General features: G+C 37.5%; 1 protein-coding gene and 1 non-coding gene across 3 annotated transcripts in view; both read left to right on the top strand.

Moving 5' to 3' along the window:
- Nucleotides 1-6800: 6800 nt before the first annotated feature.
- On the top strand, nucleotides 6801-6917 carry LOC149229138 (U5 spliceosomal RNA). The gene has a single exon (XR_016248517.1). It is a non-coding gene; the product is annotated as a U5 spliceosomal RNA (small nuclear RNA).
- Nucleotides 6918-13826: 6909 nt separating this feature from the next.
- Nucleotides 13827-27020, top strand: part of LOC149229136 (uncharacterized) — a 144285-nt gene continuing 131091 nt past the window's right edge. The window contains exon 1 of one of the 2 annotated variants that reach the window (XM_089378493.1): nucleotides 13827-14667. In XM_089378493.1, coding sequence (XP_089234619.1) covers nucleotides 14415-14667 — 253 coding nt within the window. In that variant the 5' untranslated portion in view covers nucleotides 13827-14414. The remainder of the gene's footprint in view (nucleotides 14668-27020) is intronic. The other variant, XM_089378494.1, reaches the window with a different exon arrangement.

The following is a 27020-nucleotide window of genomic DNA, read 5'->3' as shown; positions in this document are numbered from 1 at the left end:
ACTGCTTGATGAAATAACAATAATCCTTAACAATTTGTACCTTGAGCTTTTTATAACTCCCAAGCAATGTGAATGGAAAAAAGTCTCCAGAAACAGGACCCCGTAGCAACCGCTCTACTGTCTTTTCGAATAGTCAGGGAAAAACTCCAAGGGAATATGAATTTTTTTGGGAAATAGTACCTCGGAGCCCGACCTTTTCATGATAAGCCACCCCTATACTTTTTGGAACACTTGGGGAAAAACTCTTGGGCAATCTGAAATTCCACAATAAGCAACCCACTGAAACAAAGTCCCAGAGAATAGGGAATATTGTTTGTCCCAACGCCTTTGCACTCAAACAAGTGTTTGCCTCTTTGCATCGTAACAAGTCTTTACTAGAATATTTGAAACCATGTGTGCACTCGATTCCCAAAAGAAAAGAGTACACTAAGTCAGTTGCAACACCAAATTACTTCTAAAACATAAAGGTTGCACAATAAACAGAAACCACATAGTGGCAATGTGCACAAAACCAAAGATAATGACATTGCCACCATATGGCTCTTGTTACAATCAATAAAAAATTACCACAAAATAATGTTAATTGTGCACAACTTTAACCTACCTTCATCCTATCTAGCCTACCTTCATCCTATCATGTACAAAATCATCCTTCTTAATAACTAAATTCCTCAATATACTACAAATTAACTTCATACAATAATTTTAAGTAATTCTTATTCTTCGATATACTACACAATATATTCATAAAATGGATTTGAATAATTTTCACCTTAATTGACGAGTCCCCACTACCACACAACACTAAATTAATTCCATTTTCTTTAGACAAAATTAAACCACAATGGAAAAGTCCTTGGTTAAACAATATAATTAAGGAGCAACCTTGGTTAAACAATATAATTAAGGAGCAGTCTTCTCGTGCAATTTTTTTAAGTTTCTGGAAAAGTTATTGGTCAAACAATATAATTAAACAGTAGTCTTTATGTGCGATTTTTTAGAGTTTCTTGTTGTTTTTTGGTAGGGAAATTTTTTTGGTTAAATCTCTAACCTCAAAAACCCCGGAGCACTTCGATTGTGAAAAGTTCTACCATCAAACTTGTAATTTCAATAAATCTCTAAACAAATTAGAACAGAAAATAAACCATTTTTTTTTTTAAATGCACTTATAAACTTTTTTTTTCTTTCTTTCTCAGAGGGAAAATCAACATATGGCCTAGGCCAGCAGAATTCAGAATATACGACATAGCCGTTACAAATCATAGGCCGAAACCAGCAGATAACCAACACAGAATATTAACGGCATAGCCGTTACAAATCGTAGGCCGAAACGCGCAGAAACCAAATCAAGGGATCCACAACCAACCGCCGCAGGATTCGATCGCGGCTGGGGGAGCAAAAGCCATCCGCCCCAGCCGCTATGACATGCACGTCGCGTGCATAAATGCACTTATAAACTACTCTTATAATTAATTCCATTCTTTTTAACATAATTAAACCTTAAATCAATCCATATGATTTGTACATTCTTTTTAACATAATTAAACCTTAAATCAATCCATATGATTTGTACTTTGATATTGAAGGATTCTTCTGTCCTTACCATATATGCCCTAACCAGGTATGATCCCTACGCTCGTGACACCCCAGGCATGTAATCACAGAAACCAATTATTTTAAAAAGCAATAGTACGCCTACCCTCAAGGTTTGTGTGACCACCGTCCGAACATCGTCCTGCTACTTCAGTTTTCTCACTGGTACTCTTCATGTTCAGCAACGAACAAGGGTCGTGCAGGGCTGTTTTGGCCGCTGGTGCCTCTCAACTTGCTGTCAAACAGACCAGTACAAAGCAGCACAAATGTTTTGCTGGCCAAAATCTATGAAACTAACAATTTGTTTATAGGGCAAAGGAGTTTTGGTTTCCCACGCAAGCCTTCGCAAGTGTATATATTTAGTGGAATTTTGATGGAGAGAATGAAAATTTCAACGCAGACAACTTCCATCAAATCAGTGGATTGGATATCTGCATTTAAAGCATTTATAAGATCCCTCTCTCTGCTTTAAGGTCGACTGCTTCTGGTCTAGAACACCCGAAGAACAAAAGAACCTTGCAACAGAGGGCTTATTTAAAAGAATTAATATCTACAGAGCAATTATTCAACTAAACACTGACAAAGTTAGTTTCTTAATACTAGGAACTACAGAAAAGTTGATTGGGACATTATTGATGTTTATAAGTGTTTTCGTTTATATTGGTGTTAATAAGTGGAAAGTATAAAAAAAAAATGTCAAGGAAGATAACCTGGGTGGTTGGGAGGGTTTAATGATAATCTTCCACTCGAGTTTAGTCACATGACACAAGTGTGTTGTATATGTCTGATGACGAGACTATGTTGTATATGTCCAAATATGTTCAATATATGTACAGCATCATGAATTAAGCCAGAGGCGAGCTTCTTCTAGGGTTTCACACCCCTTTGAAAAAAGTGGAAAGTATAAAATGGGTTTAGAGTATGTTTCAAACTATATTGGCTTGACTAAGAATTTATTTTCCTTGGATTTAATAAAATAGGTTAATCACTCAAGATTGAGAATCATCTAGCACGAGTGAAAGTGTCTTTTAGAGACCACTAATGAGTAATTTCAAACAGCCTGGTTTTTTTTAATAACAATAATGAATCAACCTGCTTTTTCCTTGAATAACAATAATGAATCAACATGTTTTAATGAATAACAACTATAATAACTTTTCCACTATTAATTTAACACTTAAATTATAATAATTTTTCTCACACTATAAAACTTCAAAATTGAAATTAGATAATGTAATCAAAATTGAAACTGGGTAATCTAAGTTGAAATTAAGTAATCTAATCAAAGTTGAAATTGAGTAATCTAATTTTATGGTTTAAAAAAATGAGTGTGATTTTATAAATTTCTATGGTTATAGTATTCTAAATGGATTCTCGTATTTTAATCTTTTTTTGAATAACAATAATGAATCAACTTGTTTTTCCTTGAATAACAATAATGAACCAACATGTTTTAATGACTAACAACTATAATAACTTTTCCACTATTAATTTAACACTTAAATTATAATAAATTTTCTCACACTAAAAAACTTCAAAATTGAAATTAAATAATCTAATCAAAATTGAAACTGGGTAATCTAAGTTGAAATTAAGTAATCTAATCAAAGTTGAAATTGAGCAATCTAATTTTATGGTTTAAAAAATGATTGTGATCTTATAAAATTCTATGGTTATAGTATTCTAAATGGATTTTCGTATTTTAATTTTCTTTTGAATAACAAGAATGAATCAACTTGTTTTTTCCTTGAATAACAATAATGAATCAACATGTTTTAATGAATAACAACTATAATAACTTTTCCACTATTAATTTAACACTTAAATTATAATAAATTTTCTCACACTATAAAACTTCAAAATTGAAATTAAATAATCTAATCAAAATTGAAACTGGGTAATCTAAGTTGAAATTAAGTAATCTAATCAAAGTGGAAATTGAGTAATCTAATTTTATGGTTTAAAAAAATGAGTGTGATCTTATAAAATTCTATGGTTATAGTACTCTAAATGGATTCTCTTATTTTAATCATTTTTTGAATAGCAATAATGAATCACCTTGTTTTTTCCTTGAATAACAATAATGAATCAACATGTTTTAATGAATAACGACTATAATAGCTTTTCCACTATTAATTTAACACTTAAATTATAATAAATTTTCTCACACTATAAAACTCCAAAATTGAAATTAAATAATTTAATCAAAATTGATACTAGGTAATCTAAGTTGAAATTAAGTAATCTAATCAAAGTTGAAATTGAGTAATCTAATTTTATGGTTTAAAAAAATGAGTGTGATCTTATAAAATTCTATGGTTATAGTACTCTAAATTGATTCTCCTATTTTAATCATTTTTTGAATAACAATAATGAATCACCCTATTTTTCCTTGAATAACAATAATGAATCAACACGTTTTAATAAATAACAACTATAATAGCTTTTCCACTATTAATTTAACACTTAAATTATAATAAATTTTCTCACACTATAAAACTTCAAAATTGAAATTAAATAATTTAATCAAATTTGATACTAGGTAATCTAAGTTGAAATTAAGTAATCTAATAAAAGTTGAAATTGAGTAATCTAATTTTATGGTTTAAAAAATGAGTGTGATCTTATAAAATTTTATAGTTATAGTATTCTAAATGGATTCTCGTATTTTAATTTTTTTGAATAACAATAATGAATCAACCTGTTTTTTCCTTGAATAACAATAATGAATCAACATGTTTTAATGAATAAGAACTATAATATATTTTTCACTATCAATTTAATACTTAAATTAAAATAAATATTCTAAAATTAAAATTGGGTAATCTAAGTTGAAATTAAGTAATCTAATCAAAATTAAAATTAAGTAATCTAATTTTATGGTCAAAAAAATAAGTGTGATAATTAAGTAATCTATAAGTGTAATAATTAAGTAATCTAATTTTATGGTTTAAAAAAATAAGTGTGATTTTATAAAATTCTCTGGTTATAATATTCTCATATTTTAGTATTTTAATCTTTCAAAGATGAGCCATCCTTTTATCTTTTTTCTTTGATACACTGCCTTTCATTATCATGAGATAGATGCTAGGATGATGTTTTTAGGAATTGATATTTAACATGGGTTTTTAAAAAAGAATTTCCTTTCAACGTTGTATCAAAACTGGAACATTGAAATGGTCCTCCATTTTGTGACGGTGAGAATTCAAGAGGTCAGATAAAAGTTCTCTTGCTCCTCTTTCACAATTTTTCAAGTGCAAAGACAATCCTTTATTTTGATTTTAGATTGGTAGAAACTGTAACCGAGAGTTAGTAATATTTTTATTTATTTCGATTTTAGATGGGTAGAAATTGTAACCGAGAGTTAGTGATAGGTTTATTTTAAAGTTTTTGTTTGAGTTTATTTTGTTTTTATTTGGGGATAGTGTAAAGCTTTTTATCGGTTGAAGTTTTTTATTTGTTGTGGGAATGTATATTTCCAATTTGTTGTATAGATGTATATTTTATAATCCAGAATTAATCACACATATTATGTTTATTTTATTTTTGGGATTTGTTATTAGCATTAATGGATTTTGGAGTTGATTATAGTTTGAAATTATAATGGGTTTTCATGTTAATGATAGTTTGAAACTATTTAAAAAAAAAAAAAAAAAATCCCTGTTAATGGATTTTGGGTTCTATGTTTTTGATAAGTAATGGTTTTGCCCATGGCATTCTTATGTAATATACTTTGTGAAGAAGAAATTATATATTGAATAAAATTTGGGTTTTGTTATCACACTTGGAAAATCGCAGAGAGCCATATTTTTCATACAAGATATACATTTTGGAAAATATTTATAATTCTAAAAATTATCAAGTATAAATACGACACTTTTTTTAATTATAATATTAAGATTTTCTATATCCTTATAGCCAGGTTTAATGAACCTATCATATAAAACAATTTGATCCTATTGAAAATTAGGAACATGTTAATTTTGAATTGGACTTTCTTTTATTTAGATAGCAAAAATGGTAAGTGAGAGTCAGTGATATGTTTATTTAAAATTTTTGTTTGAGTTTGCCTTGTGTTCACTTGGGATACTGTATAACTTTTCATCTATTGAACTTCCCAATTTATTGTGTCATGAAAGTTTCATATTCTAAAATGAATCACACATATCATGTTCATTTTACTTTTGGAATTTCTTACTGCATTAGTGGCTTTCGGGGTTAATTGCAATTTGAAACTAAAATAAAATTAAAAAAATAATAATAATTAAAATAAAATAAAATATGTTAGCCATTTTTGAACTTGAAGTTTTGATAACCAATGGTTTTGCCCATGACATTCTTATGTAATATAGTCTATTTAAAAGTGTGAAGAAGAATATACATATATATACATACATATATATATATATAGCCAACATAGATCCATCTTAACCCCAAATCTATCACACGTCGATCAAATTCTTGAGGTGCAAACATTTCTTCAAGTTTTACACTCAAAGAAGAGGTTTGCACCATGAGATATTTGATCCTTCTTAGAGCTTCATAGATTCAAAGTTAAAATGGATCTATATCGTTAGATACTGTTTTTAGGAATTGATATTTAACATAATATCGAGAATAAATTATTTTCTTTCTTTTCTCATACTTCAACATTGAAGTATGTCCTCTCCTTTTTAGGATGGTGAGAATTCAAGAGGTTAGATAAAAGTTCCCTGTCTCCTCTTCCACAATTTTCATGTGCAAAGAGTTTTTTTTTTTTTTTTTTTCCAAATTTTTAATATTCTAAATTCCAAGATTAAGCCCCTCCTCCTTTTAAAGCTATGAAAACACTTTTTACTATTAATTAGCTTCATGTTTGAATGACCTAAATCAAGGTTAGTAAATGAAGGGGCATTGTGCATCTATTAATAGAAATCATTTGTCGAAAAAAAAAGTATGGAAAAAAAGCATGTAATTTTCAAAGTTTTAGAAAGTAATTAATTAAAGTTTAATAAAAATATCATGTGTTTTTAGATCTAATTACAAATTAGACAAATAATCTCTTACATGGCAAAGCCTTGGATGTAAAATCCCTATAGAGTTTTCAGCTTCCTCTATAAAGATGTTAATTTGATTATAACAAGATAAATTATGAAAGGAAGAGTATTTTGTTTAAAGTGTAAATGAATCCATATATAGACTATTAAAAACTATTGATTAGTAACTGGAGTGGTGTGGTCAATACATAGCAAACTATTCTTTTGCCTTTTACTATATAATACCATGTGTTGTCCATTATTAGCGGCATACACCAATTTTTGGGAGCCTCACTCTCCTTAGGAGACGTAAGGTCATTGTGCTTGCTTTTAATATTCTATTGCCTTTGTTTTGTATATTAAAATTTTACTTCTTTCTGATTAGTAATTGGAAGCAATTGGTCATTCTAGTCATTTTGAATACGTATTTCTACACAAATTTGTTCACATAAAAAGTTGTACAAAGCCATGACAAATAAGCCACTAGGTTGCATAAACATTGTATTATGGTTAACAATGTGTAGGAATAGTGCTTATTTATATTGAGGTGTAATATTTTCCATGCAATATTTCTTTAATTTGAAAAATTTATGAGAGATTATAAAGGTCCATTGCGAATTCTTGGTTTATGTTTGGGAATTTCAATGATATTGGAATGATGATGGATCTTGTCATATATTTTGAACTAGTGGAAATGGAGTTTGAAGCAAGGTTTTGTGCATGCATATAATTTCATGTTAAAGCAACAGTTTGGTTGGATTTCTACTATAACCTTAAATGTGAGATAAAGTCAGTACATTTCTTTTATCTCTCTCTCTCTCTCTCTCTCTCTATATATATATATATTGTCTAAGTTTATGAGGTTTATGTATTGTATATTTATCCAAAAAGATGTCTATCATAGGTGGATTTGAAATCAAGCTAAAAGGGAGAAGTTTATTGAGTTGTTGGGAGATGTAAAAGGTGAAATTGACAAATTCATCTAATCTTTGTCATTTATAACCCTCTACTAGCCTTCAATTTCTGAGGTTGCTAGGTATTTTAAACCTCCTAGCATCTCATCTTTGCTTGGTTGTATATTCTAGAATAATTCTTCCCACTTATATGAGCCCTTCAAGCCCCTCATTTCCAAATTTACACCCATTTTATCTTCTTTGTAAGGTTGATTGGGAAGGGACTTGAGACTCTCTAACCGAACAACTATTTAGAGAAGACCAACATGACCATGGGCTAGCTTAACTAGACCAACATTAGGTTTGTCACCTTTGTTTCATGGGCGACTATGGTATTCTTCTCTTTTTGTTTCTCCTCCTTTTTGAAGGGATTTTTTTTGGTAAGTATTAAGAAAACATAGTTGGAAGTGGCAAAAAACATGATTGCATACACAAATGACACATTTATGATGATTTAAAATATTTATAATGTTTAAAATTTGATTATCTACAAGTTAATTAATTTGTAATATTATTTAAATTTTAAGAATGAAAACCAAAGCTACATGTTTCATGGAACAAATTTCGATAAATTATATTTTTTGTGTATACTTTTGTAACTGTTAGACAAGGGATCAGAAAATCTCTTCAATAGTATGTTGCAACATGCTCTTCACAATGTCTTCTTACCTTATTGATTCCATTTACTTTTAAGGAAACACAGACTATGTACAAACCTTTGTAACTTATTTACACATGTTAAGGTGGAAAACCAGGTTGAAATTTAATCGAATGTATATATTTCAAATTTATGTGTACATGTAAATTTTTGTAGGACACTATTTTCTCCATCCATAATGATCTTGCTGATCATCTCTATAAGTTCACAAAAATACAAATCATAGACCATTTGGCCATGGAGCACTTAAGTTGTCCAATCGCAGTGTGGTCATTGTCATCCTTGTTGAAGGAGCGGAAGAGCATTGTTAATTAATCCTAGTCATTGGACACCTCACCTCTCATGCTGTGGGTTATCGAGGTCCCAGTTTCATCAAAATCTGCCAACCCATTTCTATTGGTGTCTAATTTGCATTAGCCTTCATCCCCATAGTTCTCAAAAGAAGGAGGCAAGCTTTATATGCATATTTTTTTGTCAAAATTGAGATTTAACCTTGAGAAGATCTTCTTCAACACTATTGTTTGCTCCACTAACCTCTATTGTCAAGTTTTGGAAGGAAAGGGGAAATCAAGAGGGTAAGCCCTTCTATTTCCTTGTTCAATGCTTCCACGACCAGTGGCTCACTAAGATTCGATCACTCAACCATGGGAATCCCACTTTACATAGTTGGTATGAAGGTTATAGTTTACCAACACACATTTCTCATTCTTAACATTTTTTAACAATACATACTCCAATATTAACAATTCAATGAGGTACAAAATAAAAACATAACATAATTCAAGTTTTTTAGACTTTTCTTCTTCTTAGAAAAAAAATTGTAACTTTATACCATAAAAGTTAAAATTACATCAAACAACTACCAAAAAACATTCATGTCTATTGTAGGCTCAAGAAAACATGATACAAAGTGTTGATCCAATTTTATCCTCCACATATATGAAATAAGTGACGACCCTTTTACCATTCTTCCTACTTTTTCTCAAAGAATTGTAACTTACATCATCAAATATACATAACAACCCTAAGCATTTACTTAAAAAAAAAACATACTATCTTCCTCTATTAACAACCCTCTTGCATAGAATTCTTATGCAAATATCCAAGAAACAATGTGATGAGAAAGAATAAAAGAAGCAAAGTGCACCGATTTAAATACATGATACATGTTGGAATTCTATGCAAATTCCTTCTTCTTTTTTAAAGAATAATCTACTCCCCTTAATGCAGAAACTAACTTTCCTTCAACAAATTGTCTGCCACCTAATTCCTCTCTCTATACATGATTGATGGACAAGTAAGTGAATATATCCTTCATAAACCAAATCTCATTAAAAAGTAGTTGAAGAATATATTCCTTAGCTTATATTTCTCCATGACCCACTTCATCACCAATAAATACTCTCTAAATATATGAATCTTTTTTTGCCCATACTTTACTAAAAAGTGCGAAACTTTTTTAAAACCAACAACTTCAAAAATATATTTATATCTAACTTACTTTGAAATAGAGTAGAAATATAAAAATGTGAAATATCTTCTACCATAACCCTACTACTAATGTGAAAATACAACCCAACCTATTTTTTTACATTATCATTGGCAATCAATTTTTATATTTCTCATTTAATAAAGAAAACCTAAAATATTAAGACTTTGAAAAATCTATTTTATTAAATTTATATTCAAAATATATAAATTTAAAAAATCATAAACAATAACTCCATAATAAACTCTACTTCAAATATATTAAAAATAGTGTAAACTCTTCATTTTTTGTATTTTATGCATTCAATCTGGGCTTTTAATGGGCCTAAAGGTCAATGACATGCATTTACTCCTCTAAAACGATACAAATTAAAATAAGGATTAAAATAAATTTAAGAATATGATATGTAATAATAATAGTAATTTAATCTCAGATGCGGGTGATCAACAAGGACAATGAGGTGGCGGTCGATTGGGTTGGCGTGTGGCTAGACCACATGGTCTTCTGGAGACTGGCACAATGGTCTAAAATAGGCATTCACAATAGCCATAAATGCACTTTAAGAGGGCGCTGTCTCCAACTTGTTAACTACCACCCACTTCGGCTCTGTGCAAACATGAATCCTTGGGATAATTTCACCTCTACACCTGTCCATCAACCTCTGCCACTGCAATGCCTCTACCCTCAAGCCGCTGCAGCACCCAGCTCCCGCACAACCACCAGGAGACGCTGCCACCTCCTATGCTGCATTGATTTCGGCCCCAGAATTCACTTCACCCAGAGCCTGGATTGCCATTTTGTCTTCCATTCGGCCTTTGCTGTTAATCCCTCCGTTGAGCAGTCTGCAAGTTCAATTGCGTCTCTGCATCACACTGAGCCCAATTCCGGAAGGAATTCTCATACTCCTGTAGACAACATGCCAAGAATGTGACACCGTATGCGCAGCCGCAGGGGCGGAAGCAGAGGAAGCCTGATTCGCCCCCAGCATTCTCCAATCTCGGACACCACTTCCTCCCTGGCTGAGTAGGCTCCTGGGCGTTACCCAAATACCCGTAGTGGAAGGGGCCGCCTCCATTCGGTGCCCCCTGCCTCGTCTCCCAGTGGCTTTCCTTCCATTTCTGCTTCATCTCCCAGAGGCACTCCACCCCATCCACGGCTGCAACCCTAGAATGCCGAATTCACTTTCCATTCTGCCCTGAACAGGCCCATCATCACAGGCACTATCTCCATTTTCTTTCATGAGGCGGAGCAAGTCATTGAGGGACAGGTCACAGAGGGTGGTGGTCGTACTAGAGCAATTGCGGAGTAGGACACTATGGGTGGTGGTAGCACTAGAGTAATTGGGGGACAAGACATTGCGGGTGGTGGACGCACCACAGAAGGATGCAGCCACACCAAAGCCGAACCAGACATGGCTCAGACGAGCACCCACGAGGCAGGGAAGAGGAACACTGAGCAGGAGATGAGACGTGCAGGGAAGGAGGTGTACAAGGACCAGCACGCAGACGAGGTTATGGACCCTTATTGCTGTTTCATCGAGGAAGAACATCCGACGCAACAGGCAGGCAACACAGAGACCTCGCAACAGGCAGGTGGTGACATGGAGGAGTACAAGTGTTTCATCGTGGAGGAACACCCATCGTCTCTGCCTTGCTCCTAGTCAGCCACTTTGATTGTCGCGTATCCACCACATAGTCTGCCACATGTTTGCCACTCAGCATGCCACATGTCTTTTCTCTCAGGTTTTTGGAACTTTGCTTTCTAGTTTTTGTTTCAATGGGGTTCCGGGGAAAAAAACTACTGGTTTTAGGCTCTTCAACTGGATTTTGTTTCATTATGAAAACTGATAACAAACTGTGCGCTTTGCTGGTTTCCCCTGCGTGGGCAGCAAGCTAATTTTTGAAATCACTTTTGATACGGACTGGTTTCCCTTTTTGGGTAGTCTAGATCTAGACTCTGTTGTTTTTTGCCATTACTCAGGCATGGATAGGTACAGGCTAAGGTCTTAGTGTACGATATTTTTTCAGTAATAGAATTAGCATAACTTAGAAAAAAAAATAGGAATTTAAGTGTAAAGTTATAATTAATTTAAATTTTAAAGTAGTGTATGAGATGTTTCTATTTGTAAGATAAAAGATTCACTTTTATATATTGTTTTAATTACTAATTTTTTTTTTTTTAATTTTTTTTTCGTGGACGATTGAGCGGTTGGTACAATGAGATGTTATCTTCTCCACTCAGTTTCAAATTTAATGGGGATCATTTCTGGTCTGTTGTGATAAGGCTCAAGGAGTAGGCTCCCCCACCCTCATGGAGTCTTGGCTCTTGCTAACTTATAAATTCTTGGTTTAACTTGTTTATGGGTTGTTGAAGATTGGATATACTTCCCAAATCACTTGGGTTCAATCTTTAAATGTTGGCCTGTTGTGATAAGCCTCGAAGAGTTCAATCTTTGAATGTTGGCTTGTTGTGATAAGGCTCAAAGAGTAAGCAACCCTTGGCATAGAGCTTCCTCCCTTGTATCGAGGTTTGAGACATCTCGACTCTTGCTAAGTCATAAGTTATTGGTATATCTAGCTTGCAAATTGTTAAATATACTCTTGATGTTATTTCTGATATTGGTCTGTTGTGATAAGGCTCAAAGAGTAAGCTACCCTTGGGATAGAACTTCCTCCCTCATAGTGAGGTTTAGGACATCTCAACCCTTGCTAAGTCATAAGTTATTGCTATATCTAGCTTGCACATTGCTAAATTTATTTTTATTTATTTATTTTATTTTTTCTTTCAAATTTCTTCATTTTCTATTACCAAAAAAGAGTACATAGAAAATTACATTGAGCCAAAACATTACTATTTTTGACCCCGCACACAACTTGGGTGTACAATAAGAAAACATAGACATATAATATTTACATATAGTGTCCAATTAAAACAACATCCACACTATTGACACAAAAAGAGGTGAAATAGCCAGAGAACAATACATTAGTATTAAAAAATGGTTTGTCATTCGAAATAACCAGAGAGAAAAGTTTTGATATGTTGATAGAAAAAACTAGTAGCCCCCATATTGCTTGGAATTGTCAACAAAATTGCGAACTTAGGCCTACTGAAATGAACATTCAGTATCTTGTACTACTCCAGTGTCAATTGTTGACCAGTAGAGATATGGATTCCCTCTTTAGACAATAATTGATTGCTCTATCTTCCTTTGAAAAAGATAAAGCCTTTTTCCTCATTAAGAGCCTACTTAGAGAGGAAGTCTCCTTGGAGGTTCCATTCCCTCCGTATATGCTAAAAATAAAGGTAATGAAAATTTTACTTTAATATGGTAATTTTGTCTTACCAATGGAGCAAATTGAGTACCTGAATATTATTTCTCTTTGATAACCAATCAATGACGTATTTGGAATCACCATAGACATGCAAAGGGTCAATGTTAATGTAAGAAGCAAAAAAAAAGTGCCCAACAAGCTGTGATTTCTACCTTTATATTGGACCCAGTCCCCAAGTTCAGCGAAATATGATAGGAAAGATTCCCCTTAAGAAGTACATGAACTACATGAGCCCCACCACAAATGCCATCGTGAGAGGTTCCATCAAAAAATCTAGCAGAAGAGGAAAAGGTTCAACCAATAACAAAAAGATCAAACCAACTTAGACTTCTAAGGCCTCAAATAATCCTTTAAAAAAAACCAAAAGTCTATCCTATTAAATATACTCTTGATGTTATAATAACACCCAAAACTTAAATTACTCCTATTTTTCCTAAATATAAAAATATTTCCATTCAACCAATAACAAAAAGATCAAACCAACTTAGACTTCTAAGGCCTCAAATAATCTTTTAAAAAAAACCAAAAGTCTATCCCATTAAATATACTCTTGATGTTATAATAACACCCAAAACTTAAATTACTCCTATTTTTCCTAAATATAAAAATATTTCCACCCTTTCATCTCAAAGGGAACCTGTGACCTTACTTTAAAGACACATTAATCTCGAAAAGATTATTAGATATTTTTTTTGGATGAATCATTATCCAAAACGTTGAACTTAAAACAGTACCTGGATCTTAACCCTCGCACGCTTATTGGACGAAAAGAAATAACCTCCTACACTTCATACCAACGGAAAGGAATCAAAACAACAGTACATGTACAGAACTGTTCATTTCTATTCGTGGGAGAAAAAACCTGTCTATCTCTGCTATAAGCCTATAACATGTCTATCTTAGCTAATCTATTTTTAGAGGTTTTCCCTTACTTCTTCCCCGCGTCTGAGTGAATATTGAATGGGCACTGTTCATTTCTTTTTAACCGAAAGTCGTAATGAAGACCTCGTTCAAGCCTGGCCAGCAACTTAACCGGTCTAATACTGGAAAGGCGTACTCTTAAGCCATCCATTTAGCCTGGAGGAAATCTGCCTATGTTGCGTGCGGGCCGGGGGAACCGGAACATAATCGGTATCGGCTACCCAATTCTGCAGGCGGCTTGCTTACCAATCTTTTCATCCGATTTTTGAAGAAGTGGTAGCCTTCTATCTCTAAAGAAGTCTCTTTTGGAATGCAATGCGCGGCAATTCATCCTCTCGGTGATGGTTCCCGCTCTGCTCGGAAGCAACGCAGATTCCCATATAGATTCTCTGTTTCTTTGTTGGAATAAAAAGATAATCTGTTTCGTGTTGAATTAGATTCGAAAGAATCATGTTCAAGAACAGGCTGCAGGAATTAGCACAGAGGCACTGTTTAAGCTTACCGGAATACAAATCAATAAAAAATGGCCCTGATCATGCACCTCGATTCAAGGCAATCGTGACATACAATGGACGAACATTTGAGAGTCCTGCCTTGTGCAGAACAGCTAAAGAAGCCCAGAATGCAGCAGCAGAGTTTGCCCTTGATGTATTGTTAGGAAGAGCGGATCAGAGACCGAAGCAGACCAATGGACCTTTACCCGGTGAGTCTCAGTTAAGAGTTAACATTGGAACGCTTCCTTGAACCTTTTAATTGACAGAGGTTCAAGGTACTGTTATTGGTTACATCCACTCATGATATTAGTCCTGTTGTAGGTACATGCACTCATAACACTAGTCGTATGTCTGTAGAGGAGCAGGTGTTCCTTGTTATTCCCTTCAACCTGTCGCTATGGCATTTGGGCTTTTTTATTTGCAATTTTGGGTTTTATTTTCGTTTGTGACTTTGCGCTGGTGAATCTCAATGCTCAAACATAATAATAAATTATATTATTATGTTAATTGTTCACTGGATTAATTTGGGCAACCATCGCAGGGACATCAAACACTTTTATTAACGTTAATGTTTTCACTGAGATGTTAGACCAGACCCTGGGAGGTCGATCATCATAGCCTGTCCACTTATATTTCTAGTTCTACGTAGACGATAGCAGTTGCCTTGTTATTGCACAAACCCTTCACTTACGTTAGCGCTGTGCTGCATCTGCACTTTTGAACTCCTTGGAATTGTGGGGTTCTTGGGTATGGCCACGTTTGAAACTTGGGGGGGCTATGCTTGATCAAGTTTTTAGATACCTGTCGATGCCACTTACAGCAAAGAAACTAAAACGGATGAAAGATGCTCAGAAACTCTTACCAATAAAGATTACAAGAACCAAGGCTATGAAGATGCTCAGAATTAGGGCTTAGTAGTTAGTTTGCAGTCGTCCTGATTTATGCTGGCGAAAGCAATAAGAAAATGGGGGATTAAGAAAGCATCATATATCAAGAGACTAAAAACAAGATTCATTACACAGAAAAGAGAACCTTCTGAAGGAAGAATATTGTCTTGTTCGGCGAGAGAATGATTGTACAGAGAATAGTTACATATCATTACACTCCACCTTGCCCCTTGACAATAGCGGCAAGCTCTATTATCTATCTGGGTCTGTGTCCTGCTATGGCTGCAGCGTTCCATATTTTCTTTTTGTTTCTGTCACTCACTCTGTCCTGTCCTTTTTCCCCAGCGAACTAAGAGAAGGCAAAAAACAAGAAAGGCTCAACTAATAAAACAAGAATCTTCCCAAAACTCTTTTCTTCCATAGCTCCTCTAGCCAACGTGGCTCTAATACACAAGACAGATCACACCCCCCTACAATGGGGAGGTTGATGGTCCCCATCAACTTATCCCTATGAGGAAATCTGGGCTTCTTTGGTACTGCTGGACTGTTTCACAGCTCAACTTACAAATTTGGAATTGGTTCTTCAATAACGGTTATAAGAGGCCCTTTCTCTCCTCATTGTCCAGCATGGAAGGCTGAAGAATGCGAGGCAATGTGTTCACTACGGGAAAAATCATCGAACTGGGTAATTCCAGCCTAAATGCATTCTCCCCTATTTGCCTGATGATTTTAAAGGGTCCATATTGGATGGGTCTCAACTTATTACCTGGGCAGTGCAACATAGTCTTGCAGCTTGCTCAAGTACAACCATATCATGTCCTGTTAAAATTGGAAATTAGGGCCAAACTCCATGTGGGTCATCTTATTTATGGCAGCTGATATTTTTCTTGGATTCCTCTCGTCGAGAGGTGTAGGATTGATCTAACGATCATCTGATTCCGACAAGTATTTATGGAAACATGAATTTATTTGTATTTATTTGACAAATTATCAAGGTTCGCTAGCTGCTAAATGTGTGGTACACATGCTCAACGTTTCATATAAATACAAGTGAGGTTGAGGCATTATTCGCTCATTTATTCTCATCTTTCATTCTTATTGCTCTCTCATAACTTGATTGGGTAAACAAGGAGCAACATCTCTCACGTGGGAGAAGGTGGACGCAGCAAGGAAGATAGATGCAGCTAGGAGGAGGACGCAGGTCTGTTCCAACGTTGACTGTGGCTGACCTAGGTGCAGCAAGCAAGGGATGACTGCGTTGACCAGCGAGGGAGATGATTTGACTACAGCCTAGTGTGGGGAGTCTCCTTCAAGCAAGCCGCAATTCTGATTGACCTGATTTGACCACCAAATTGACCAGTGCTGACTGGTTAGGGTTGACCGCAGGGCTGCCAATGCGTTGACCTGTTTTGACCATCTCTTTTTGGGCTGTTTTGGGTTGACCTTCATTGCTGTTGAAGGCCAAGTTGACCAAGGTTGATTCAAGGTCATTTGTGGACTGTTTGACCAACATTACAAGTGCTGGTTAGGGTTTTTATTACTGCTGTCATAAATTACAGAACTGTACATTTGTACTATTTCTCTCTATGTTGAACTATTGAAGATTATAGAAGAATTGATCAAAGGGTTTCCCCGCATTGGGGTTTGTCCTTGGCTAGCCGCCACATCTGGTGTCTCTTGTCTTGGCTTGTTTTCTGTCGATCTATTAATGTTCTATCAGCACTTTACTTTATGTTAATGTGATTTCTTAACAGTGGCTAATAAGAAGAAATTGAAGTAAACTGCACTAAGCATAGAACATACCATAAATTAACATGGTATTAGAGCTGAGGTGAAGACAAAGCCCAAGCAAGAGCAAGAGCAATCACCGAAGGCTGTTGAAGCAATCTTAAAGACTTCATGGGGTCCTCATCACACTTCCCTGCTGAAGACAAGCTTCGTGAGAAGTCTGACTATCACGGATGGAAGATGTCTCTCGATTTGACATTGGAAGAGCAGGAAGCATTGGACCATGTGAGGCAAAATCATTGAGCCTCCATCAAATGCATCTATTGTTGCTAGGAACAAGTGGACTAGGGGTGAATTCAAAGCAAAAAAGATCATCCGGGACTCTATCAACAAGCGCCTGGTGGCCTACGTTTCCGAGCTAACCACCTCCAAGGAAATCTACAATAGACTGGTAAGCTTATTTAAAGTTAGTGATGCAAATCAAGTTTTGTTCCTTAAGAATAAGCTGAAGGAAATTAAGAAGGGCAAAGATGAGAGTATGCAAGCCTACTTCTTAAGGATCACCGAGATCAAGAATGATCTCCTATCAATTGGGGAAGTCATTCTTGACAGGGAACTGACCATCACAACTCTTGGAGGGCTCCCATCCGAATGGTATGTATTCAGAACCACTCTTCTCAACAATAATGTAATTCCAGGATTTGAGGAATTGATGGCGAGATGCATTCAAGAAGAGACAAGGATGGAAGAGCAGGAAATGCCTGCATTTAGAGGCAATCCCACTGCTTTCTCCTCCCATGCTAAAAGGAGAAATAATTCCGGGGCAAAATCTAAGGGAAAGGCTGGACCGAAAGGTGGAAGGAAAGGAAGATGTTTCATTTGCAACAAAATTGGCCACTATGCGAGGGAGTGTCCTGATAGAAAGGACACATTTCATGACGATGATCAAATTCACTCCAAGGGCAATTCCAACAACAATCAAAGGAAGGGCAGGTTCAATGGCAAAGGAAAGAGGAATGATGGAAATCAAGGAAGTGGTCAACCCTCCAAGAAGGCAAGAAACTCCAGGTATGAATCTAACGTTGTTAACAATAATCAAGAGGAATATTATCAGATGTCAACCCTCTCTACTACTCTCCTTTGGACTCATTGGGCAATCGGCTTATTGATAGTGGTGCCCCAAGGCACTTCATTGGTTACAAAGAAGCTCTCTCTAATCTAATAGAGAAGGAGACCAACTTGGAAATTATTCTTGGAGACAACTCCAAATATCCCGTGAAAGGCGTAGGGAATGTTTCTCTTCAATTGAATCAGGGTAACACAATTCACTTGCAAGAAGTCCTATATGTACCTGATCTCAAGAAGAACCTAGTGTCCATTTCGGCAATGGAAGACAAAGGATACAAGATGGCCTTCATCGATGGCAAGGTACGTGTATGGAAAAAGAATTTTAAAGTTGCTTTCACTCTTGGGTTTCAAGTTGACTCTTTATATCAAGTCGGAGGAAGTCTGCTGGGTGTCATGTCTTGTGACACATCTCTTCAATCCGAACTTTGGCATCGAAGGTTTGCTCACCTTCATTATAAAGATCTACCCAATGTGAGACAAATGGTGATAGGGATGTTCGAGTTTAAAGTAGAGCAAGAAGGTGTATGTCCGGGATGTGCCGAAGGAAAGCTCAAAAGGGGACCATTCCCCTCAAGCCATAGCAAGACCTCCGATATATTGTTGTTGGTTCACTTTGACATATCTGGTATGATGCCTGTGAACTCCTTGTGAGGATATTTATATTACCTCACTTTTACATATGATTATTTTCGCAAAACTTGGATATACTTCTTGAAAAAGAAGGATGAAGTGTTCTCATGGTTTCGTCACTTCAAAGCCTTGATTGAGAATCAAATTGAGAAGAAGATCAAGATCTTAAGGACTGATAATGGGATCGAGTATGAATCCAAAGAGTTCCGTGACTTTTGTAAGGAAGCTGGCATTAAGAGGGAGACCACAACACCATACACTCCTGAGCAAAATGGTGTGGTGGAAAGGAAGAATCGTACGATTATGGAAGCTGTTTGTTCCATGCTCCATGATCAAAGGCTTCTGAAGTTTCTATGGGCCGAAGCTGCAAATACCGCTGTATATGTTCAAAACCGATGCCCTCATCAAGCATTGGATTCCAAGACTCCCAAAGAGATGTTCATTGGTAAGAAACCCGATGTATTTCATTTTAGAATTTTTGAAAGTCTCGTTTATTTTCATGTGCCGAAAGAGAAAGGAATAAATTGGGTGCATCTAGAAAGAAGGGAATCTTCGTGGGCTATAGCGAAAATACTAAGGGCTATAGAATCTATGTGGCTGGTCAAAGGGAAGTTGAGATTAGCCATGATGTCACCTTTGACGAAGATATGGCTCTTAGCAAAGTTGACAATCTTCCTATACTAAGGAAATCTGGAGAAGCTAACACCAGCAAATCAGAGGAAAAGCAAGATTAAACGATGCTCGAAGTGGAAGAACCCATGGACCCTATTGATCCCCCTCCGCAAGAGCCTTCCTCTTCTAGGAAGAGGCCCTCATGGCTTAGGGGGACACTTGATGATGCTGAAGGACACATTGCACCCAGAGGGACTTTCCGAGAAAGCAAGAAGCCGACCAGGTATCATGGATACTTGACCATTATGAGCACGATCATTCAAAATGAGCCCTCATCGTTCGCTGAAGTTGTGAAGCATCAAGTATGGAAGGATGTTATGACTGAGGAATACAAGTCCATCATGAAGAACGATGTCTGGGATGTGGTCCCCAGACCTTAGGACAAAATTGTTGTCACTTCGAAATGGCTTTACAAGATAAAGCATGGAGCTGATGGAAGTGTTGAAAAGTATAAGGCTCGTTTTGTCGCTCGTGGTTTCTCTCAAAAGGAAGATATAGACTATGACGAGATATTTGCACCTGTTGCCCGATATACCACCATCCTCTCGATCATAGCCCTTGCTGCTTCGCAAGGATGGAACCTACATCAGATGGATGTCAAGACCACATTCTTGCATGGTTCGATCAAAGAGGAAGTCTATGTGGAAAAACCCGAAGGATTTGAGATTCACGATCGAGAATCTCACATATGCAGATTGAAGAAAGCCCTCTATGGGCTGAAGCAAGCACCCTGAGCTTGGTATGAGAGAATCGATAGCTACTTGATGAAGCTGGGATTCACTAGGAGTGAAGTCGACCCTAACCTTTACTTTAAGGTTGAAGATGATAAACCTCTCATACTGGTGCTATATGTTGATGACCTCTTTTTGACAGGTGCAGACCCTCTCATTCACAAATGTAAGAGGGAGTTGGATTCCGAATTTGAGAGGAGGGACCTAGGACTGATGCACTATTTCCTAGGACTAGAAGTTTTGCAGAAGCCAGGGGAGATTTTCCTATCTCAAAGAAAATATGTGGTGAAGATATTGGAGAGCTTCGGTATGGTGGATTGCAAGCCCGTGACTACCCCGACGAAGCTTGACTTCAAGAAGTTAAATGGTAGTGCTGCCAGACCTGTTTTGCAAAATGCTACCGAGTATCGTTTACTCATCGGAGCATTGATGTTCTTGGTGAACTCCCGTTCGGATATATGTTTTGCAGTCAACACGTTGAGTCAACATATGGTTGAGCCTCACCACTCACATTGGATTGTTGCCAAGAATTTGTTGAGATACCTTCGTGGCACAATCACTCATGGGTTGAGATACACTGCCGGAGATGTGAGACTACATGGATATATCGATGTTGATTAGGCAGACAGTGTGTTGGACCGAAAGAACACTTCCGGGTGCTGTTTCTCTTTGGGATCTGCCTCGATATCCTGGATGAGCAGGAAGCAGAAGTCGGTGGCTTTGAGCACCGCTGAGGCAGAGTACATTGCTGTGAGTATGGCCTCTTGTGAGGCTGTCTGGTTGTGGAAGCTCTTCAGTGAGCTGTTTGGAATTACATTGGATACTACCGTGATTTTGTGTGACAACCAGAGTGAGATTTGTTTATCAGAGAATCCCGTATTTCATGATCACTCCAAGCATATCGATATCAGGTACCACTTTATCCGGGATATGGTACAACAGGGAGCAATAAGGCTCCAACATATCGGTACAGATGAGCAAGTTGCCGACATTCTGATGAAGCCCCTGGGAAAGGTCAAATTCTTGACTTTCTGAGAACGACTTGGAGTCGTTGAGAGACCCTCTTATGAGGGTCCTGCATGATGGATGCACTGAGCTCTGGGAGCTCCGGGGGGCGTGGGGTACTTCTTGGAGCGACATGCAACCACAAGGCGACTCACCCTCCCCTAGTGGTGCGCTATGTACAGGGTGAAAGGTTCAACCTTCCCCTGTGATACCCCGTGGCAACTTAGGGACATGATGAATGGTTCTCCTGTCGAGGCATCCTACCCATGCAGTCTGGGACTCATGGGAAGTACCTCTCATCTGATCAATGAGTAGGGAAACAGGGTTAGGGACCATAGTAGTACTATCGATGGACGCATCGTTGTATCTACCGTACTCCCTATGCTAGGATGACCTCCATTGATCTGGGATTAGTAAGAGTGATATGACACAAATTGTCAAGGTCGGCCAACAGCTAAATGTGTGGCACACATGCCCAACGTTTCATATAAATACAAGTGAGGTTGAGGCATTATTCACTCATCTCATCTCATCTTACATTCTTATCTCTCTCTCATAACTTGATTGGGTAAACAAGGAGCAACATCTCTCACGTGGGAGAAGGAGGACGTAGCAAGGAAGATAGACGCAGCTAGGAGGAGGACGCAGGTCTGTTCTAGCGTTGACTGTGGTTGACCTAGGTGCAGCGAGCAAGGGATGACTGCGTTGACCAGCGAGGGAGATGATTTGACTACGGCCTAGTGTGGGGAGTCTCCTTCAAGCAAGCCACATGTTGTTCGTTGACTTGATTTGAATTGACTAGCGCTGACTGGTTAGGGTTGACTGCAGGGTTGACAATGCGTTGACCTGTTTTGACTATTTCTTTTTGGGCTGTTTTGGGTTGACCTTCATTGCTATTGAAGGCCAAGTTGACCAAGGTTGTTTCAAGGTCATTTGTGGATTGTTTGACCAACATTACAAGTGCTGGTTAGGGTTTTTATTGCTGTTGTCATAAATTACGGAACTGTACATTTGTACTATTTTTCTCTATGTTGAACTATTGAAGATTATAGAAGAATTGATCAAAGGGTTTCCTCGCATTGGGGTTTGTCTTTAGCTAGCTGCCACATCTGGTGTCTCTTGTCTGGGCTTGTTTTCTGTCGATCTATTAATGTTCTATCAACACTTTACTTTATGTTAATGTGACTGCTTAACAGTGGCTAATAAGAAGAAATTGAAGTAAATTGCACTAAGCATAGAACATACCATAAATTAACATGTCCCCAACTTGAAAATAATGAGCTGTTCTATGGCGGTCATGGCATTCCTTGTACTGTGCGTGAGCATGTTGCAACCTGGCTTGCGCCTGGGGAAGAATTTGTTGAATCCATTCCATTAATTTAAGAGTGCTAAGCTGTTCATTACTGGACATGGAGCTGTTCTATAGCGGTCATGTCATTCTTTGTATTGTCCCTGAGCATGTTGCCACCTGGCTTGCACTTGGGGATGAATTTGTTGAATCCGTTCCATTAATTTAAGAGTGCTAAGCTGTTCATTACTAGACATGCTACCTTCTGCATTTTCCATTGTTTGTAATGCAATATCAGATGGAGTTTGGGCCAGGAATCCCAACAAGTTCCAAGAGGCACTTGTTGGTGGAATGGCCGTGTTATAACAATGTTGTAGGTATGGTAGACTTTTGTCCATGATTTGAGCAACCTGCCATGAAAGTGCATCAAACTATGTCTATCCTCTCCTCGTGGGATACATAACTTTTAAAAATAATATAACAATTCTATTTTAAATTGAAATTCTTTCTCTATATGTGCATTCTCACGTGTGCCTCTTTGTTGCAATGCTTCCAAAATGGATCCAAAGTCTGCATCAGCAGCGAACATTGTCTTGAATTCTTCATGTGTAAAAGGGGCAGAGGGCATGACTACTCCCAAAGATGAAACTTGGGGTGGCCTGCAAGGTAAGATACTTTGCTTTATACTCCTTGCTCTATGCTTTCCAACAAGATATCCTGTATATCTCTAAGTTGGGTAAGGTTGCACCTGGCAATAGTTGACTATCCTGCTAGACATGCCTTTCAACCTTCTACAACAAAATTTAACACCCCACAGGATGTAAAGTCCCAAGTGTCAAGGGGCTAGTTTGTGCAACTTAGGAAGGCTACCCATTGTTGCGTTAGTAGTCCTTCTTGTCTCTTTAGGGTGGCTTTTCTCCAACTCAAGGGGGGCTTCTCTAGAGAATAGGATTGTCAGACTATAGAATGGTGCAGAAGGTGAATAAATGAAGAGTTAACCGAAGCAAAACGGGTGTTAGTCATTAACACAGGATGATAATAAGAATAAGGAAGATAATAGGTAAGGAATTTCATTTAGATCTAAAGTAGATGTGTATGAATTGTAGTATATGAAATAGGATGGAAATGGAATAAGGGTATGGAAAGGAAAGTAAAGTGAGTTGAGGGGAAAAGCGAAATGGGATGATGTAAGACTAGTGCCTATCAATCTAAGGGCTAATGCAGTCATGAAACATTGAATGAATGAAATAACTAGCGTGTTACAATCAACTGTTTTCAAATAGGCTATATGGTTGATCTGAAAATCACCCTATGAGTGATCTCAATTAAAGATTTATTAAATGAACGTGTTACAGACTCATGTGCTGGTGTGTGTCTATGATATTTAGGCAATGGATCGATCAGATTGGAAATACACAGACACTTGAAATGGAAAACAACAGAAAAATACAGTAAGCAATTATAAGAACCCAAGAATTTAATAAGGATTTCACCCTATCCTCCAGGGCTACATCTCTGGTCCAGCTCTCAGTGGTGGCCTTCTTTTATTGTGTCTTAAAGCAAAGAATTACAATGAAGGAGCTCAATATGAGTCTCCTGAAACAGAATTTGCTTGGCAGGGTGGTTCTTGGATTCCCCAAGCCACTAGAGTGCACAGACTCTTTTCCTCACCAGCTCTTCGACCTCTCTGGTCTTTAATGGAAGGAGCCCAGTGTGGTGCTCAGTCTTGACAGATCCTCTCAGGGATGGCTTGAATCTCTCAAGCTCTCTGGTGCTCGACGTTGCCTTTGGTTAGCTCGGCCCTCTGTCTTCTTTCTGCCTTTTGCTTCACTGTCTTTTCTTCATTTTCTCTGTCTTCTTTCCTTTCTTCTCTTTCTCCATCTTCTGTCTTCGGGTGTCTTTTGCTTTGTTTGTTCATGGCTTTAAAGCCATTCGAGCTCATGGCTGTTCGATTCCCCTTCCACTTTTGTCGGATCGCCTGCTGCAGCTTCGCTTGGAGTTCCTTGTTTTGGCGTCATCATCAGGCTCATAGGGAGTGGCCACTTGTCCTCCTGTGAATTGCGCCAACTTTTTTCTCGTCGGTTCAATTCTTCGGTTACGTCGTGGAATGCGTCCTCTGCCACCTTGGTGGTCAAATCAGACCTCAAATTCTTATAGATCGCGGCTTATTCCCCTGTCAATTCTGGTTTCCCCATTGGGTGCGATCTCAGCCGTTAGATCTGGGGCCTCCAGATCTGACGCCATTTGCACATTTCGCGTGGTTGACTTGCTCGACTGTTAGCGCGCGATGAGTGGTGGTTTTCTCTCTCCTCCGCTTGCCACGCGTCGGGCGTTGAGTGGAATCGCTTCGTTTCCGCCAAATCTGCTTATCGCCCAAGGGTGCCCCCGATAAATACTGCCGGTTTTTGGAGCGCGGGTCCTGCCTTAGCCTTTAGCCTTTTCCCCACGGTTTTCCCGGCTCCCATGCGACCGAGCGCTCGGGGCCTCTCCTTCTCAAGGGGTTTTGCCCAGCGATGCACGATTAGCGCTAAGCGCTAACCGCACATCAAAAACTGCCTCCTTTTCCCGATCCGGGCTTCCCAGGGGCTAGTTTTGCCTCCTGTGCAGTCTCCATGGGCCTCGGTTAGCGTGCTTTGACTAAGGTCCTCGTCGTTCCATGCTGGCTGCTAACTGCCACTGTTTAGAGGTGTTTCTGATTGCTGCTCTTAATTCTTTGAAGCCTGTCTCGACCTGATACAGTCATGGTTCTCTGATAACTCTTCTTGGATCCAATTCGGATCACGACCTTCCCACTGAAAAAGCTTTTGGACCACCAAAAGTTGGTTTTCAAGCATCAACTAAGTGAGGGTACTGTTTTCTCACTTGTCCAATCTCAATCCACTTTGCATTGCTCGGCTTTGAACCTTTGAGCCCTACTTTGAGGTACTCAACATCTCCTTCTATGTCTTCCTGCAATTCATTAAGATATTCAGGTAGCAGGTCATCAATAGAAGGCAACTGACTTTGCTCTTTAGGATCCTCAATCAGTGAGGGTTCAAACAATCTCAAGCAGTTTGCATTTACGACTGAGTAGATGTGCATGTAAGCTGGTAGATCAAGGCGAAAAGCATTTTCAACAATCTTCTCAAGTATTTTGAAAGGTCCATACCTGATAGGCTTTAGCTTTTTACCTTCACCTTGCATCCTATCCTCGCTGATATACAGCCAAGCCTGGTCACCAACTTGGAAACTATGCTCCATCCGATACTTGTCATGCCTAGCCTTGTATTTGGCTTGGCTTTTTTCCAGCTGTTCTTGTACTGCCTGGTGGATCTCCTGGATCTGTTCAATGAACCTAGTTGCCCTGTCCACATCACTGTGTCCCTCAATTGTGGTATCTTTACCAAAGACAAAATCGAAAGGAGACCTTGGTGTGAAACCAAAACAGGTCTCAAAAGGAGATCTCTGTGTAGAAGAATGTTTTGCTCTGTTGTAAGCATGCTGCACATAACATAAATGTTCATCCCAAAGCTTAGGATGTTTGCTGCAATATCCTCTGAGTAACTGGATCACTGTCTTGTTAACGACTTCTGTTTGGCCATCAGTTTGTGGATGAAAAGCTGTGCTTTTCTTTAGTTTGGTGTCCATCAGTTCCCACAGACTTGACCAAAACTTCCCCACAAATCGGGTGTCTCGATCAGATACAATAGAAGTGGGTAATCCAAAATGAACCCATACATGTTCAAAGAACAGTTTTGCAGTTTGTTCAGCTGTAATCTGTTTATTACAAGGTATCAAAATACACATTTTGCTGAACCTATCCACAACAACATATACATAATCATAACCTTTCCTAGATTTAGGCAGTCCTCCAACAAAATCCATGGAAACACTTTCCCAAGGGTGAGAAGGAACTGACAGGGGAGTGTACAAGCCTAGTTTTCTGTTGCTGGGCTTGCTTTTAGCACACATAGCACACCCTCTTACATATCTAGAAACTGTCTCATTCATTTTTGGCTAATAACAAAATCTTTGCAACTATGCAACTGTTTTACTTACCCCAAAGTGACCTGATATCAGAGAAGTGTGTGCTTCTCTAATTATCCTTACTCTCTCAGTTTGTGGAATGTAGAGTTTCCCACAATGGTATAAGAGTCGGTCCTTCACATGGTAATCGAATTCTTCTACCCGTTTGCCTTGACTCAAAGTTGCATATACATCTTTAAAATCTATATCTTGAGCATATTGTTCAATGTAACTCTCATGTAACACATAATTATGCTTAAGTATAGTGGATGCATTTATAATGGGTCTGGATAACATGTCTGCAACTTTATTATGTATGCCCTTTTTATATCTGATGACTAAATGAAACTGTTGTAGAAAACCCATCCATCTGTAATGTCTTGATTGCTGCAACTTAGTTTGGGAGTGTAGATATTGAAATGGTTGATGATCAGTATGTATTACTGTCTCTTTGCCCATTAAGTAATGTTTCTACTTTTTCACACTCT

Source organism: Pinus tabuliformis, chromosome J (assembly GCF_031772625.1).
Source record: "Pinus tabuliformis cultivar Carrire ecotype Pingquan chromosome J, CPIR1, whole genome shotgun sequence".
Taxonomy (NCBI): Eukaryota; Viridiplantae; Streptophyta; class Pinopsida; order Pinales; family Pinaceae; genus Pinus; species Pinus tabuliformis.
Note: the sequence above shows the minus strand (reverse complement) of the source record. Positions and strands in the feature narration are given on the sequence as shown.